This window comes from Danio rerio, chromosome 24, assembly GCF_052040795.2.
Source record: "Danio rerio strain M-AB ecotype USA chromosome 24, GRCz13ab, whole genome shotgun sequence".
NCBI classification, from domain to species: domain Eukaryota; kingdom Metazoa; phylum Chordata; class Actinopteri; order Cypriniformes; family Danionidae; genus Danio; species Danio rerio.
The window spans coordinates 41,460,393-41,480,475 of NC_141044.1; the positions used below are offsets into that span (position 1 = coordinate 41,460,393).

Consider the following 20,083-nt stretch of genomic DNA (forward strand, 5'->3'; position numbering starts at 1 on the left):
GTGCGTGACATTAGGAAAGAAATAGTTTGCACTTCTAAAATGAATATCTGAAAATTATCTTCCTGTTTGTTTTCGGTTTGTCAGTCTGAGGTATTGGGTGTGGCTAACATATTTAACCACGCCCCTCCAGCTGTCAGTTTTAAGAGCGCTATTGAGCTTTTATGTGTCATCACACTATTAGGGGAACGCCCCCTTGGCGGTGGCAGGCAAAACATTACTATCTCCTGCTGACCACCAACTCAAGGCTTATTTCTCTTATTTTAGCCAAAAAATTAATAACTGTTGGAGAAATGTATGGATTTGTGCCGAATGATAGCATCATTGACCCATAACAATCCATGCTACCTATAACTGTCAGAGCATTTGTGTGCTTTTTATACAGTTTCTATTCTAATTTGCAGGTCAAGAGCAGTTAAAGTATAAATTAAGATGCAAAGTCAAAATAGCAGAAGTGAACGAATAGATTTGACCTACTAGCAAATATTAATCTAAGGAAAAAAATCGACACCAAATAAAAAAAGCAGACACTTATGTGCTGTACCACCATCACCAACAACTAAATCCCCGAGAAATATCCACAAGATAAATGTAAATATCGCCAAATTGAAGCTCTGATAAGGACATGAGGGTTTTAAATGACTGAAAAACAGTTGCGGGTGCAGTAAATATGGATTGCAAGTGATCTAACCCAGGCACATTCTGAAAACGTAGTCCCAGGGTTGTTTCTGGAGACATCTGGTCCCGGGAGGTACGTATTTTAGCCGTTTTTGTTTTTGCAAATCCGCAAGAGGCCGCTGCGTGTGCTTTTTTGTGTCTCAAATGTCTCTTACGAGCTCCGTTTATGCCTGTGACGTTCTCACGTAAACACAACAGAGGCCACTGTCGACCGACTGTCTGTCTGTCTGACTGACCGACTGACTGAATGATTGACTGGGCGACCAGCCAATCGACTGACCCACCCTCCTCCTTCCATAAACCCAACCAATTTTACAGATTGACCTGTCCACCCACTTACTTCCCTAAACCCAACCGATGATTTACAAAAGCCGTCCAGAAAAAGAAAAGCCCTCGTCTGACTTTTACCACATTTTCGGATTTTATCACACTCTCACCATGTTATTCACTCGTTCATTTTATTTTTTGGATTCTGTTTTGGTCTTACTTGATTTCTGGAACCACTCTTCCCCAGACTCTAGCCCGCAGTCAACTCCTCTCTCCGTCTCAAGTCCACCGATATACATGACGAGCTAACTGGACAAACTGGTTGTGGTGGGAAAGCCAAACAGAGATCAGCGGTCAGCTGGTAAGCATCAAAAGGAACAGCGTCACACTGTCCCATATCAGTCGCTTAAAAAATTAAACGCCGCCATACGTACATCCGGCTACATAATTTGCCATAGTCTCCAGAAATGTCCACAGGACTTTGTTTTCAGAATGAGCCTGTGTTCATTATATCTCTGTCTTGTTCTGTGGATTTATTTATTTTTCTTCGGCTTAGTCCCTTATTTATCAGGGGTCACCACTGCAGAATGAACCACCAACTATTCCAGCATATTTGCCTGTGCTGGGCAAAATATAAGTATCTCACACTGACCACCAACTTATGGGCTGAAAATGTTCTCTTATTTAAGCCAAAAAAATTAGTAGTTGTTGTAAAAATTAATGGATTTGTGGCGAATGATAGCATCATTGACCAAAAATCCATGCTACCTATAACTGTCAGTGCATTTGTGTGCTTTTCATAAAGTTTCTATTATAATGTCAAATGCAATTAAATAAATGGTCAAGTATAAATCAAATGCAAAGTCAAAATAGAAGAAAGGAATGAATAACCAATGACTAAATCACTGAGGAATATCCACAAGATAAAGGTAAACATCGCCAAATTGGAGATCTGATAAGGACATGACGCTTTTAAATGACTGAAAAACATAAATAAATAACAGTTTATAATTATAAATCTGTTTTGTTCTGTTGATATGTGATCCAATTACTCAAAGCTTGAAACAGATACATGACTGGTTTGTGCTGAGTTTGACAGAAATCTTTACAGATCAGCTAAATGAAAACTATCAATTACAGAAAACAGAAATGTTGAGCAGGAGGCAGGGGCGATTTTAGGATTTTCATTTTAGGGGGCTCAGCTCCTTATAAGGTAAATATAGAAAATGAATATATATATAATTATAAATATATTATAAATATAATTAAATAAATAAATAAATATAACATTTTTAACTGTATTACTATTAAATTACTACATATAAATGTAGTAATTTAATAGTAATACAGTTATAAATGTTATATATATATATATATATATATATATATATATATATATATATATACATATATATATATATATATACATATATATATATATATATATATATATATATATATATATATATATATATATATATATATATATATATATATTCATTCATTTTCTTGTCGGCTTAGTCCCTTTATTAATCCGGGGTCGCCACAGCGGAATGAACCGCCAACTTATCCAGCAAGTTTTTACGCAGCGGATGCCCTTCCAGCCGCAACCCATCTCTGGGAAACATCCACACACACATTCACTCAAACACTCATACACTACGGACAATTTTAGCTTACCAAATTCACCTGTACCACATGTCTTTGGACTGTGGGGGAAACCAGAGCACCCGGAGGAAACCCAGGGAGAACATGCAAACTCCACACAGACACGCCAACTGAGCCAAGGTTCGAACCATCGATCTTCTTGCTGTGAAGCGCCAGCACTACCTACTGCGCCACTGCCTCGCCACATATATATATATTTATTAGGCTTAAGGGGTTGTATATTCCACTATATTACATAGACAGGCACAGCCATTTGAGTTCTGAATAACCCAAATAACCCACCTTTGTTTCCATGTATTAAATAAATAAACTGCCACTTTTCTAATTAAATGACACGCATATAAATATAAATTTCTAAACTTACAGACTAATTCACATATTTCACGATCTGAGTGATGATTATAATAAATAAGAAGTAATTTATTAAGTTAATACTAGTTAATACCGGACAACATAACTAGAACTTAATACTAGACAACCCTTCATGTCTCTGTGATGTCAGTGACTCTGTGACAGTTAAAACGAGTACATTCTCTAAGTGCTGCTGTCACCGTGTTTAACCCTTTCTGTGCAAGACTGTATGGTTAAGTTAATGCTGCACAAACTGTAAAGTGTTTAAGATCGTTAGTTCCTTTTGAAATAAAATTAGCGAAATGTTTGTTAAGAGTTCAATTTGTCACTGGAGGAAACTCTGCTGATGAGGTGAACGCCGAGAACACCCGACTGCTCCTCTGTGACATACAGGTGATACAAGGTTATATCAAATAACTGCAAATAAGCCGATATTATAACAATTTATCGATAAACACACACCTCGTTCTCTCACTGTCCACAGCAGTGGCTTGCTGATCAAATGAAAAACAAAATACGGGGAGAAGCCGAATTCTGCCGCCGATTTCTTATCAAATTTAAAGGGGACTGAGGCGATAATTTAGTGTACAGTTTTTGAGCTTATCCCAAAACAGCTACAGCCCCCCTAAAATAGCCCTAACAATGCCCATGGTAAGAGGAGTCTGTTAAATTGTAATAACTCCCCCCAAACCCTTTCCCCCCTGTTTCTGAATGAAATGCCTGCATTATACATCCAATCAGTTCGTAGTAGAAAAAACAAGCCACTCAACATATTACGTTTCTCAAGAAACTGCGTCACAATAAGAACTAAAAAGGGTCACAGCTTATTTAATGGACTGTAATGTTCCTTCGAGACTGCATTAAGACTAAATAAAGAGACTGTCGCATCTCAGATACTCCCAGATTAAAGGCTAAAATTGTGCTCAGATTTAACACAAAAACAAGAGTATTATAAATCAGTAGGTTGATTTAAAATCACTGCTAGACTAACATCACAACTGACATCTGTAGTAAGAATATAGTGTTTACAAACATTCTCCAAAAGCCTGACAAAGCTGAGGAAATCTGTGTTGAATGATCGGTAACACTTTAGGCCTTAAGAGTCTTATAAACCATTGATTTTCCTTCGGTTTAGACCCTTATTTATCATAGAAGATATAACGCCAACTATTCCAGCATATGTTTTACACAGGGTGTGATCTTCCAGCCACAACCAAGTACTAGGAAAGAGTTTTATAAATCTGTATGCTGATTTGATATCATTGCTAGACTTACACAACAAGCCAACATCTGTAGTAAGAATATAGTGTTCAAAACGCTTCTCTAAAACCCTGACAAACCTGAGGAAAATCTGTGTTGAATGAATGATCGGTAACACTTTAATGCACAATTCATGCTATTAACTACTGGCTTATTACCTGCCTATTACTAAGATATTACCTCTTCACTAATAGCTATAAAATATGACATTATTGTGCATCCCTAATCCTACCCAAAACCTGAACGCAACATTACTATTACTAAACAGCTAATTAGTAGTCTATTAAGTACTGTTAGTTAATGTTTTGTGAATCCTACTAAGGATCTTTAAAGTTCCTCTGAGGCTGTGATAAGACTAAATGAGGAGCAAATGAAATTGGGGGACAGATTAAAGGATAAAACTGTGCTCAGGTTTAACACAAAACAAGAGTAGTGTTTTGATTTAACCTCAGTTGCTTCTCTTTAAGACAATAATAATGACAACATGTCTTTCGAATAACTATCATACAGATTATCAAATGAAAGCAAAACGTTTAACTCATTTGGGCAATTCGTCCTTGCCCAAATCTGACAGATTTTCCCATGTTACCATTTTACAATGTGTTAAAACTGCATAGACAAATAGATGGATAGATGGATGGATAGATAACCATGATAAATAAAAGAAAAATGAATTAAATGATAAATAAACAAATAAATATATAAATAAGCAAACAAAAATACAAAAACAAATAAATAAATATACATGATCAGTAAATAAATATAGATGTTAAATAAATAAATTAATAAATACATAAAAACACATTAAATAGATAAATAAATAATCATTTTAGTGTGTTTCATTTCATTTTTAAATAAATATTACCCCAACTTTATTCATTATATATACATTTTTCTTGTTGTGTCTTATGTGGGAGATTAATTAAAAAATAAAATGATTCAATTCTCTAAAGATATACTCTGAACTGCTCCAAACACACTCACCAAAAAGGAATAATAATAATAATAATATAAACAATTTTATAATAATATAGTAATAACATAATAATTACTATCAAATAAAAATCTAATAAGTATTTACAATGGAAAATGGTTCTAGTTAATAGTTATAAAAAGTCAACAAAATATTTACAAATATTATAAAGCATTAGGGCTTCTGCATTATAACTGTATGTAAAATTGACTCACCCTGCTTTAATTACTTATTACAAACCAATAAATAAATAAACTTGCTGTTATGAATATTTGTCAATCATACATAAATGAAATGGGTACGATTTTAAAATTAGTTTTATTAAGCCGTTTCTAAACAATTCTAAAATAAAATAAATGCATTTAATAATTAATATTATTTTATTAATTATTAAATGCATTTATTTTATAGAATAAAATAATAATTTTAATAATAATAATTCCTTACATTTATTTATTTAGCGCTTTACACAAGGGGGTGGGGAGGGGGGGAATATCCTCATCCACCACCAGTGTGCCCCGTCAATATACTGGGGCATTAGGACCCACACAGACCGCAGGTTGGGGCGCCCCCTGCTGGCCTCAATAACACCACTTCCGGCAGCTTTCCCATGTGGTCTCCCATCCAGGTACTGACCGTGCGCAGCCCTGCTTAGCTTCAGTGGGCGACCATGTGAGAGTTGCAGAGAGCTAGCTTTAATTTGTTTTTTATTTTTTACTGACAAAAAAAGCATCAGCAGCATTTATTTTATTAGTTTAAGTTTAATCTGCAAGAGCCAAATGCATGTAAATTTGATATGCAATCCTAAAATAGGCCTAAATATTTTTGGCAGCGTGCATTAATAATGAATTCGCAATCATTCATTTATTGCTCTAAACTCTCACAGCATGACAGTAATTATACATCAGCTTTTATTTCTGCAAAGGGATTCTGCACTGTAAAAATGCTGGGTTCCTTTATGCTGTTTCGACACATATCAAATTAACTTAAATGTTTTACAAATTTAAGTGGATTGAACATAAAACAATTAAGTTGATCCCCCCAAAAACTGAAGAATTGTGTTGATTCAGCTCATTTTAAACACATTTAAGTGGATCGATCATAAAACAATTAAGTTTTCCTCCCAAAAACTGAAGAACTGTGTTGATTCAGCTCATTTTAAACACATTTAAGTGGATTAAACATAAAACAATTAAGCTTTCTCCCAACAAAAACTGAAGAATTGTGTTGCTTCAGCTCATTTTAAACACATTTAAGTGGATCGATCATAAAACAATTAAATTGTCCCAAATAAAACTGAAGAATTGTGTTGATTCAGCTCATTTTAAACACATTTAAGTGGATTGAACATAAAACAATTAAGCTTTCCCCCCAAAAAACTAAAGAATTGTGTTGCTTGAGCTCATTTTAAACACATTTAAGTGGATTAAACATAAAACAATTAAGTTTCCCCCCCAAAAAATGAAGAATTGTGTTGCTTCAGCTCATTTTAAACACATTTACATGGATTGAACATGAAACAATTAAGTTTCCCCCAAAAAACAGAAGAATTGTGTTGATTCAGCTCATTTGAAACACTTTTAAGTGGATCGATCATAAAACAAATAAATTGTCCCAAATAAAACTCAAAAATTGTGTTGATTCAGCTCATTTTAAATAAGTAGTTTGAACAAGCAGCAAAAATCTAACTTGAACAAGACACTAACATAACATGACAACACTATATCTCCTGCGCTGTACATGATTGAATTATCTGTAACAATTCTTATCTGGGACTGTATTAACTTTATCAAGACACACTGTATTAATCCAAAATAACAGCATGTTCTTTGTAGACTTATATTACTTCCGCTTTTTAATAACAGGTTGTTCATGTTCAAAAGTGCTCATGAAAGTGAAAAGTCTTCCATGCAGTTCACATTCATAATGAACCAACGTGTCACACTGAATCCAGATTGAACACACTGTAACACTCTGTGAGAGCTGCAGATTCCTTTAACTGGAACTCAAATGTCACGACAGAATTACATAAAACATTCATAAACTGAGCAGAGCACAGTTTTACCACACAGCACTCACTATCCCAGCACAAACACGCACATGACTGACTTTAATTCTGTTTTAGAGATTCAAGCATTGCTAATTACAGGCCTGTAGCCAGTCGAGGTTCGGGTGGTTCAAAAGACCCACCCTCACACACAAACGTCCAGAACTTGTCTCACACCTGAGCTCATTTGTCCTATTTTGACTGCTAAGACATCATTCATTCATTTTCCTTCAGCTTAGTGCCTTTACTCATCACGGGTTGCCACAGCAGAATGAACCTGCAACTTATCCAGCATATTTCACACAGCGGATTCACTTCCAACTGCAACCCAGTACTGGGAAACACCCATACACTCCCACATTCATACATACACACTACAGCCAATTTAATTTATTCAATTCCTCTATAGCGCATGTGTTTGGACTGTGGGGGAAACCGGAGCACTCGGAGGAAACCCACGCCAACACGGAGAGAACATGCAAACTCCACACTAAAATAGCCAGCTGATCCAGCCAGGACTCGAACCAGCGACCTTCTTGCTGTGAGGCCACAGTGCTAACCACTGAGCCACCGTGTCGTCCATCATAAATTGTGAAAGTTCATCTTTCACTACTGACCCACTGTATTGTTGGTAAATAGAGACAACATTTTACAACTTTTATTCTAAATGTCGGACTTTATTCTTGAAGAAAAATAAGACAAAATTGTAATACTAATTAAGTTATTGTTGTTATCCATGATTTTTTAAATGTACTTTTTACAGGAGAGGCTACAAAAATCAATAAGCTCTACATTATTATTAATGTTATGTTTTAGGAGTTTGCATGTTCTCCCTGTGTTGGCGTGGGTTTCCCCCAGAGCCCAAACACATGCGCTATAAGGGAATTGAGTAAACTAAATTGGCCGTATTGACCTTATTCTAAAAGGCGGGAGTGCGCCTGTTTTCGCGATTGTCTTAGAATTTCCGTTTCAGTCGCCTATGGGAGAAATGACAAGGAATAATAAACGGCAAAAAACGGTCAAACTACTTGCTCTACAAACAAAAGTTTGCATGACTATACAGACCAAGTAGAATAATATAACAAGGAAATATCAGTTTACAACATCAAACAGCGTAACGAGCAGTTTTTAATGTCTAAAAATGAATGGAAGTGAATGAGACCGGAAGTCTCGTGCCAAAAAGAGTCAAATGGCAGCGCCCGCTCGTCTGCAGAGAATAAGGTCAATAGTGCACGTGTGTGCATGTAATAATAATAAAAAAAACTTTTATTTAAAGCACAAAATCCAAGGTCACTGTACAACATATATATATACACAAACAATTAAAAATTGTGAGTGTATGGGTGTTTCCCAGTACTGGGTTGCATCTGGAAGGGCATCCACTATATGTAAAACATAAGCTGGATAAGTTGGTGGTTCATTCCGCTGTGTCGACCCCTGATAAATAAGGGAATAAGTTAAAGGAAAATGTATGAAGGAATGAATAACTGCAAAACGGTCCACTTTTTGAGAAAAAAAGAAGCATGCACCCTCTCAGCTGGCTGGCTACAGGACTGAATAGGGCTGCACAATATTTGGTTTCAGCATCGATATCACAACGTGCACATCTGCAATAGTCACAGAGCAATATGATGAAATATAGTTGAGCAGGAGCTACAGAATTGCATTTAATTACTGTATTTATATGGATTTTATACAATTAATGCCACAACAAAAAATGTTCAACACAAATTTCTTATATGATCTGAGAATTTTTAGATATTTAGACTTGAGCAAAGGAAGAAAAGCATTTTATTGCACTGTGGTTATTCAGTGTCTGTACCTGAATACTGTTAGACTCCATAGAAAACTGTTCAGAGCATCTAGTCAAACCTTCTTCATATTGCAAATATTCATAGCAGAAAAATAAGATATCAGATTTTTGCAATATTGTGCAGCCCTATAGATGAGCAAAAGAACCCTGAAATCTGACTTAGAGATAAATTACACAAAAAATGAGCATTGACTTGCTATTTACTTGTTTTAAACCCCCACAACACTCATGATCCCAGCACAAACACACACATGATTGACTTTAATTCTCAGTTTTAGAGATTTACGCACAGCACTATCTAGAGCATGTTTTCAGCATCAATATTGCAATCTGCACATCTGCAATAGTCTCATCGCAATATGATCAAATACAGTTGAGCAGGAGCTACAGAATGGTTTTTAATTACTGTATTTATGCAGGTTTATGCAAAGTTGTTTTCGCTTAGAGTTTTTGTCTTGTATCTAGTCTAAATATCTACATTTCAAAGTGAAAACAACGCTTAATGCTCGTTTGTTTCTTCTAAAGTTGAACACAAAACTACTGTACGTTTCTTATTTGTTCTGAGAAGTTTTAGATTTTTGGACTAGAGCAAAGGAAGAAAAGCATTTTATTGCACTGCGATTATTCAGTTTCTGTACCTGAATACTGTTAGACTTCATAGAATACCATCAAATAGAACTGTTCAAGCCATCTAGTCAAACTGTCTTCATATTGCAAATATTCAAAGCAGAAAAATAAGATATCAGATTTTTTCAATATCGTTCAGCCCATAGACTGTAAAATATATGGACGTAGTATCCGTGACGTCACCCATAGGTTTCTAAAGAGCGCAAAAGAAGCCACAAGTGCCTTCGCATGGGTTTCCTCCACAGTCCAAAGACATGCGGTACAGGTGAATTGGGTAGGCTAAATTGTCCGTAGTGTGTGTGGATGTGTGTGTGGATGTTTCCCAGAGATGGGTTGCGGCTGGAAGGGCATCCGCTGCGTAAAACTTGCTAAAAAAAAAAAAAAAAAAAAAACGCGGCCAACCGTCGCCATTTTGTTCGCGCGTCATCACACCCACGGCGGGATACCAAACAAGGGCAAAGAGGTAAAACTGAAATGGCTTCAAAGGTTTTTGAGTAATACTGAGAGTTTCTGGTACACTGTTCCCAGTGAAGCTTTCAGCATTCCACCAACAAGTCTTGCTGTCTTGGAAACTAGCGCACACACACAATTTTACACCTCACAATACCCCTATTTGGAATAACAAGTATATTCTACACAGGAACAAATCCATTTTTTATGAAGAATGGTTAAATAAAAATATTTAGTCAGTAACAGACTTAATGGATGGAAGGGGCAATATTCTAGATTACAATACTTTCACTCTAAGACACGGATTTGCTTGTCATCCAATGCAATTTTTCACTGTTATTAATGCTATACCCTCAGGTATAAAAATGTTAATGAAAAGTTACCTACCCTATTCGAAAATTACTCCAGTTCTTCCCTTATTATATACTGGTGAGATTGAATTTGATAATAAACTTTGCACTAATAAACATTTAAGACAAATTATTATCCAATCTTGTTTCCCTTATCAAGTATTAAGAAATAGGTTATTTCATTCAGTGGATAAAAATACTGTTAAATATTTTAGAACAACATATCTTAAATTTCCAATTCTCCCCAAGGCAAAAGAAGTACAATTTAAAATATTAAATGATATATACCCTTCTAATAGATTCTTACACCTAAAATTTAACTTAGAAAACTCACCATGCCATTTATGTAAACACTTTAGTGAAGACACAGAACACATATTTTTCTCTTGCAGCGCCGTTCAATCATTTTGGAAAAAAGTACAAGACTGGTTGATAGTAAAAAACGTGGATGCTGAAGGTTTGACTTTTACATTACAAAATATACTATATGGAATTACTAAAGATTGCTCTACTTTGCATGATTTGATAAATATGATAATTGTGTTAGCCAAATATTTTATTCATAAATGTAGATATTTCAAAACTCCTCCATTACTTATTGTATTTAAAAAAGAACTTAAAATATTTTCAGATGCCCTGGTTAAAATGAAAACAAAAATTGCCTTAAAAATGTTCAATTTATTTGTAGCATATAACTTGCCATAGATGACATATATGTTTTACTTAATTTTTATTTATTTATTTAATTTTTGCGTTTTCCTTTCACTCTTGGATTTATTTAACTTGAATGTTTTTTGTATATTACATTTGTATCTTTGTATATTATTTTGTGTTGAGCCTTCCATATATGACACACAAGTTGTAAAGTTGAATCCCATTTTGTTGTATTTGGATTTTGTATTTTCAATAAAAAAAAATAATAATAAAATAAATAAAAATAAAAAAAAACAAGGGCAAAGAGGCGGAGAGTGAGTGGAGCTACAGACACCTGCTGGCATTTAGCTTGGACCTGGTTCAAACACACTTTGCTTTGGGAGAACGCTTAATACTTTATCACCTGTGACTCGTTTGTATTCTGACCACTTGTGCTTGGTTGTACACTATATCAATAAAGTGTTTTGAGCCACTAAACATTGTTCTTATGACGTTTTTCAACAGGAGGAAAACGCGAATTACTTTCAAACACTTCAGATATAGTCTGTGTTAGTTAATGTAAGACTATTGATGAAATCCAGCATAACACTGTATGACAACGCTTCAGATGACTGTTCTAGAGCCTACAGCTAATCAATTTGTCAGATTCTGAAGTGCATTACAGCTTTAAATATAAATTTAAACGATAAATGATCTTAAATAAAACAAATACATGTATAGAGATGGTATATAAGTATATAACTTTACTCACATGGGAAACGGAGGCCACGTGAATGGTTTGTGAGCACAATTAAGTGCACTCAGCATGCCATGCCATCCAATAATTGTAGGAAACAAGTCCAAAAGGCAGTTGACTGTGTAAAGCCTCAGAAAACAACACAGAAATACGATAAATATGCCGAGTTCAGTGGCTAATCTGCAGGATTCAGCTGAGGTGACGTGACGGCGACCAGCGAGACCTGGCTGTCACTCAAGTGGCCACGCCCTTAATTATGCAAACTTAATATAACTTAATATAAAGGAAACGGATGAGTTCTAAAAAAATTCACCCCCCTCACAGTTGTCATGAAGGGTAATATTAGCTGTATTAACCAAAATCGTTTTATGTAGCAGGCTGTAAACACCTTTTTTTCTGCGGTAAAGTTGGCCATTCTAACAGTGGGCTCAATTGAAATTTGCTCTGTTTTGGAGCCAGGAGCGGCCAGGACTAGCGGAATTTCGGATGAATTACAGTTTTAGTTACTTCCGTATTGGCTTCCTGAGAGAGAGCGGGAGGTTGCTGCTTGGTTCAGCCCTACATATGAGCACAAAATATCCTGAAATATGACTTATAGTTCACCCAAAAAATGAATATTGACTTGCTATTAACTTATTTTAAACATTTATCCCACAACACTCATGATCCCAGCACAAACACACACATAATCAGGGGCATAGCAACCGGGGTGGATCCGTCCTCCTCACTTTTAGAGACAGACCATTTAGAAACAGGTGATTAACAATAAAATGAACGTTACATTTTAGATCTCATTCCACTTTTAAAAATTTCCACTACGCCTCTGCACATAATTGACTTTAATACTCCTTTTTAAAAACTTATTACTAACTAGGGCAGCACAATATAAGGTTTCAGCATTAATATCGCAATGTGCGCATTCACAACAGTTACATTGCAATATGATGAAATATAGCTGACCAGGAGCTACAGAATTGCATTAAGTTACTGTATTTATACGAACTTTATACAATCTATGCCCAAAAAAAACTTTTTTTTTGTCTTGTTTCTAGTCCAAATATCAGCATTTTAAAGAAAAAACACAATTATTTTACTTACACCAACAAAAAGAGCTTGAAGTGGAACACAAAACTACATTTCTTACTCGATCTAAGAAATTTTAGGTGTTTGGACTAGAGCAAAAGTAGAAAAATCCTGTCAAAATACAGTGTAAATACTGTTAGACTCCATAGAAAAACATCATATAGTGCTAATCAAACCATCTCGTCCAGGGGTGCCCAAACTTGAGGGCCAGTGTCCTGCATAGTTTGTCTCCAACGTCCTTAAACACACCTGCCTGGACGTTATTGTATAACTAGAAAAAGCTTAATTAGCTTATTCAGGTGTGTCTGATTGGGGTTGGAACTAAAATATGAAGGACACCTACCCTCCAGGACCGAGTTAAGACACCCCTGATCTAGTCAAACTGAATTTATTTTGCAAATATTTAATCACAGAAAAATAAAATATGGCAATATCTGAGTTTTCCCCATCACTAACCCTATATATGCGCAAAACAAAATCCTGAACTTGACTTAAAGAGATAACCAAATATAAATATTGACTTTACTTGTTTTAAACCATTGGTCACCAAACTTGTTCCTGGAGAGCCGGTGTCCTGCAGATTTTAGTTCCAACCCTAATCAAACACACCTGAAAAAGCTAATCAAGGTCTTACTAGGTATACTTGGAACATCCAGGCTGGTGTGTTGAGGCAAGTTGGAGCTAAACCCTGCAGGGACACCGGCCCTCCAGGACCGAGATTGGTGACCCCTGTTTTAAACCTTTATGGGTTTCTTTCTTCTGTTGAACACAAATTAAGATATTAACTAAAGCTGAAAACCTGTAACCATTGACTTCCATAGTAGCTATGAAAGTCAATGGTTACCAGTTTCCAGCTTTTTTCAAAATATCTTAATTTGTGTTCAACAGAAGAAAGAAAGAAGTAAATGGTGAGTAAATGTAACGAACTGTCTCTTTAAAGGTTGCAAAATAAGTAAAGCTGAATATTGTCCTAATCAAATGTGTCAAATGCTCTATCTATCTATCTATCTATCTATCTATCTATCTATCTATCTATCTATCTATCTATCTATCTATCTATCTATCTATCTATCTATCTATCTATCTATCTATCTATCTATCTATCTATCTATCTATCTATCTAACAGTGGGAGTGAGATGTGAAAGCTCTGGATGTCCGAGTGAATCAGTGTCGACTGTTAAGTACAGATGCAGTCTTACCGTCAGGTTACAGCATCACTGCGGCTGTACTTCAGAGCTGATGAAATAATAATGTTCCTCAGAGCCTGAATTATTGATCAAACTTTCTATTTTAGTCTTTTTTTCTGCCTCTCTCCTCCCTGCCCCCTTCATCCGTCCATTCTTCCCTTCTGCTCTCCGAAATCACTCCTCGGTTCTCAAGTGCTCAAGGTTGGGACGGTCCCATCTGCTCTTAACAAAACTGCTGCAATACTGACTTATTGAAATAACTTGCGCTCAGATATGAACTTGTACAAATATTAACAAAGGCATTTTAAAAGCATTAAAATCTGTAAATGTATTTATGCATAAAACATACAAAAATATAATTAAATATAGAATATAATAAAAATATTTAATATACAACTTTAAATATATATTATAATTATAAACATATTGTAAATCATTTCAGTTGAGACGCATTTATAATTATACCCATTAAAACACAACAATTCCCATAAGGAAATCTGAAGTTGCTATGTATGAGAATACAAACACTCACTGGCCACTTTATTAGGTACACCTTTCTAGTACCGGGTTGGACGCCTTTTTTGCCTTCAGAACAGCCTTAATCTTTCGTGGAAAAGATTTAACAAGGTACTGGAAATATTCCTCAGAGATTTTGCTCCATAATGACATGATAGCATCACACAGTTGCTGCAGATTTGTCGGCTGCACATCCATGATGTGAATCTCCAGTTCCACCACATCCCAAAGCTGCTCTATTGGATTGAGCTCTGGTGACTGTGGAGGCCATTTGAGTACAGTGAACTCATTGTCATGTTCAAGAAACCAGTCTGAGATGATTCACGCTTTATGACATGGTGCGTTATCCTGCTGGAAAAAGCCATCAGAAGATGGTCATAAAGGGATGGACATGGCCGGCAATAATACTCAGGTAGGCTGTGGCGTTGACACAATGCTCAATTGGTACTAATGAACCCAAAGTGTGCCAAGAAAATATTCCAAACACCATTACACCACCAGCACCAGCCTGAACTGTTGATATAAGGCAGGATGGATCCATGCTTTCATGTTTTTGATGCCAAATTCTGACCCGACCATCCGAATGTGGCAGCAGAAATGGAGACTCAGAGCAGCAACGTTTCTCCAATCTTCTATTGTCCAGTTTTGGTGAGTCTGTGTGAATTGTAGCCTCAGTTTCCTGTTCTTAGCTGACAGGAGCGGCACCCGGTGTGGTCTTCTGCTGCTGTAGCCCATCCGCCTCAAGGTTGGACGTGTTGTGTGTTCAGAGATGCTCTTCTGCAGACCTCGGTTGTATCGAGTGCTTATTTGAGTTACTGTTGCCTTTCTATCAGCTGGAACCAGTCTGGCCATTCTCTTCTGACCTCTGGCTTCAACAAGGCATTTGCGCCCACAGAACTGCCGCTCACTGGATATTTTCTCTTATTCAGACCATTCTCTGCAAACCCTATATATGGTTGTATGTGAAAATCCCAGTAGATCAGCAGTTTCTGAAATACTCAAAGCAGCCCGTCTGGCAGCAACAACCATGACACATTCAAAGTCACTTTCTTTCCCATTCTGATGCTCGCTTTGAACTGCAGCAGATTGCTTGACCATGTCTATATGCCTAAATGCATTGAGTTGCTGCTATGTGATTGGCAGATTAGAAATTTGCATCAACGAGCAGTTGGACAAGTGTACCTAATAAAGTGGCCGGTGAGTGTATATTTCACATTTTTATATTTGTGAAATCAACGCATGAACTTCTAAGTATAATAAATTGATATCAGATTTCTAAATAGGTTGAATTGAACCTGGATGTGCAGCTGTACTGTTTTATTGGATGAAAAATAAATATATCGTGCCAACAATATAATATTTAACAATGACATTTCCCCTTCACGTTCAATCATTTCACTGCAATGAAAGGTCAGATCTTATGCTCAATAAAATAATAAAAAGCATGAACAATGTCATTCCCACTGCCTTCTTCACACAACATTTAACACTTTAACCACAAAATTAATTAACAAAACCAAACCAGAAAGTGTGTGTGATGTCATCAGCATGAACACACACACGCACGCGCACGCGCACACGCACACACACCATCTCACTAGTTAAAATTGATGATTTCTCTGAAATATTGACTTTTGGGATTATTTAAGTGCATAAGTCAGCTGAATATACAACACTCCCAATGGATTTTGTGTGTTTTCATTTAAAGAGTAGCTATTATGCCACATTTCACAAGGTATAAAATAAATCTCGTATGTCTCTAGAGTGTGTGTGTGAAGTTTCAGCTCAAAATACCACACAGATGATGTTTTAGAACTCTTTGAAACTGACCCTTTTAGGATTTGATCATAATTGTGCCATTTTAGTGACTGTCGCTTTAAATTCGAATGAGATCGTGCTCTTATTTCCCCCTATATTTACACAGTGCATCCATACAACTGTGTTTAAACCCCTTTTAAAATAGATTTTTGTATAAAATAATCGTACATATTGTGCCTTTAACCTCAAGTCACAGACACGAGGCAACAATCCTAGAGTGTTTTGGCTGATATAGTTATAACAACCTGTTGACATGATTTGATCTCATTACAAAGCAATCCATCCTCATGTGCGAGAAACGCCTGCTTAATACGAAATAACATCCTCACACTGTCCAGGAAGAAGTAACTAACAGTTGAATGTCAGCGTTCAGTCCAGCAATAGCAGCGTGACGTGGACGAGCGTGAGGAGGATTTAACCAGCAGCAGGTTAGTTGGAGATCTATTTCAGGACTGGATTTACACGTTAAAGACTGATCGAAATCCAGAGAAACAGACAGAGAGACGGTGTGTGTGTTTGTGTGTGTGTTTCACTGTACGCTGTATAGTGGAAACACTGATTTAATATGTTCATCTGCATATCATAACTGATGCTATGTGCTGCTTCACTTCATTCATCTTTAATCAGGGGTTTAGTGGGTTTATATTTACTCTCATGAATGCATCAGCCGCCTTTAAATTCCTGTAATTATGCCACATAAAATAGTGGATCATCATAATAAATATTGATTATTATTAAGTTTTAACTGCCCCATTAATAACATTCATTAAAAGACGTTATGCTGTACCAACAAATGTATGGTAATACATTTGTTGTTACAGTAGGTAGATAGATGGATGGACGGTCGGACAAAGGGACACATGGATGGATGGATGGATGGATGGATGGATGGATGGATGGATGGATGGACGGAAAGACAGACAGACAGACAGATAGATAGATAGATAGATAGATAGATAGATAGATAGATAGATAGATAGATAGACAGACAGACAGACAGACAGACAGACAGACAGACAGACAGACAGACGGACGGACGGATGGAAAGACAAATAGATGGATGGATGGATGGATGGATGGATGGATGGATGGATGGATGGATGGATGGATGGATGGATGGACGGAAAGACGAAAAAGCGGAAAGACAGACAGACAGACAGACAAATAGATAGATAGATAGATAGATAGATAGATAGACAGACAGACAGACGGACGGACGGACGGACGGACGGACGGACGGACGGACGGACGGACGGACGGACGGAAAGATAGATAGATAGATAGATAGATAGATAGATAGATAGATAGATAGATAGATAGATAGATAGATAGATAGATAGATAGATAGATAGATAGATAGATAGATAGATAGATAGATAGATAGATAGATAGATAGATAGATAGATAGATAGATGGACGGACGGACAGATGGAAAGACAGATAGATAGATAGATAGATAGATAGATAGATAGATAGATAGATAGATAGATAGATAGATAGATAGATAGATAGATAGATAGATAGATAGATAGATAGATAGATAGATAGATAGATAGATGGACGGACGGACAGATGGAAAGACAGATAGATAGATAGATAGATAGATAGATAGATAGATAGATAGATAGATAGATAGATAGATAGATAGATAGATAGATAGATAGATAGATAGATAGATAGATAGATAGATAGATAGATAGATAGATAGATAGATAGATGGACGGACGGACAGATGGAAAGACAGATAGATAGATAGATAGATAGATAGATAGATAGATAGATAGATAGATAGATAGATAGATAGATAGATAGATAGATAGATAGATAGATAGATAGATAGATAGATAGATAGATAGATAGATAGATGGACGGACGGACAGATGGAAAGACAGATAGATAGATAGATAAATAGATAGATGGACGGACGGACGGACAGACAGACAGACAGACAGACAGACAGACAGACAGACAGACAGACAGACAGACAGACAGACAGACAGACAGACAGACAGACAGACAGATAGATAGATAGATAGATAGATAGATAGATAGATAGATAGATAGATAGACGGACGGACAGATGGAAAGACAGATAGATAGATAGATAAATAGATAGATAGATGGACGGACGGACAGATGGAAAGATAGATAGATAGATAGATAGATAGATAGATAGATAGATAGATAGATAGATAGATAGATAGATAGATAGATAGATAGATAGATAGATAGATAGATAGATAGATAGATAGATAGATAGATAGATAGATAGACAGACAGAGACGGACGGACGGACGGACGGACGGACAGACAGACAGACAGACAGACAGACAGACAGATAGATAGATAGATAGATAGATAGATAGATAGATAGATAGATAGATAGATAGATAGATAGATAGATAGATAGATAGACAGATAGATATTGTTGGCACTACATTATAAATAGCCTACTGATTGACATGACAAATGACAACAAATATCATTGGGTTTTGTGTACATATTTTACTCACATTTAGAGATTGCTTGCAATAGTAAATGCATCTGAAAAATTATAATCTGATCTGTCTTTTATACACAATTTGAACATTACATATATATAGTTTTACTACATTTCAACTATTATACTGCAATACATGACTATTAAAATTCAAGGTTCATAGGTCTACATCAAGGTCAAATATATAGACAGAACAGTATACAGGTAAACAGTTTCCCCTGCTAGTAGCAATACTCTCTATAAAGCATCTAACAAACTCAATATAAAGTGTCTGATACTGTCACACTGCGGATCGGAAGTGATCACCTGACAGGTGAAATGTGACGACACAAACCGGACAAGAGTCGCTATTAATAGCGTCCAGTCGAGTTAATCTGGTCGTCCAGAACAGACGCGTTAATAACACCCCCCCACACACACACATTAAACAAGCTGCTATACAAAGGAGGATCTCCTCAACTTACATTCACACTCAAACAAACACAATAGTGATATAAAACATAATAAGTGTTAATCTTGTGAGCTATATGAGCATCTATAGTGCGCTCACGGTGCAGTTCACCTGCTCTAATCCTCCTCCTCCACACTTCATTACTAATTTACACCATCTGCTCTGATTAACAGCCACTTTAATGATTTTAAAGCACAGTTAACCCTCATTATGCTCTCCCTTTACGCTTTAACTCTATAGTAAAGTGAATTGCACTGATATAATTAACATATAAAGCAGCTTTTGCATATTAAAAATAAGTTTAATGAATTTTTGGATCTTACCTGTTTATCCTTCCAAGTGTTTTGGCCGCTACCGCTTTAAAGCGCTCAGGTCGGACCTCCATCCTTTACAACTCCACCGCGGGACCGACCAACCGACCGGGACACTGCGCGCTCCTGCTCTCATGCATGCGCACCAGCGCGCTTCCGCCCCCTTGCCACACACACACACACACGCGCGCAGGGACAAGTACGCGCACATACACATACATGAACTTCAGATGCCTAAAGCCCCGTTAATATCCCAGAATGCTATTAAATAAAAAAAGAAAGACATCTGGATATTAGGTCTCTAATAACGACAGCGACCTAATCCCTTTAATTGCCTGCTCTACC

The 20,083-nt window shown here is 36.3% G+C and overlaps 1 protein-coding gene across 2 annotated transcripts in view; it reads right to left on the reverse strand.

Moving 5' to 3' along the window:
- The window catches only part of slc17a7b (solute carrier family 17 member 7b), a 42,450-nt gene extending 22,367 nt beyond the window's left edge, over nt 1-20,083 (reverse strand). For both annotated transcript variants that reach the window (XR_015525328.1, XM_087310124.1), the window contains exon 1: nt 19,751-20,083. Coding sequence is in view for 1 of the 2 variants with exons in the window: in XM_087310124.1 (XP_087166250.1) it covers nt 19,751-19,812 (62 nt within the window). In the remaining variant the exon portion in view is untranslated. The remainder of the gene's footprint in view (nt 1-19,750) is intronic.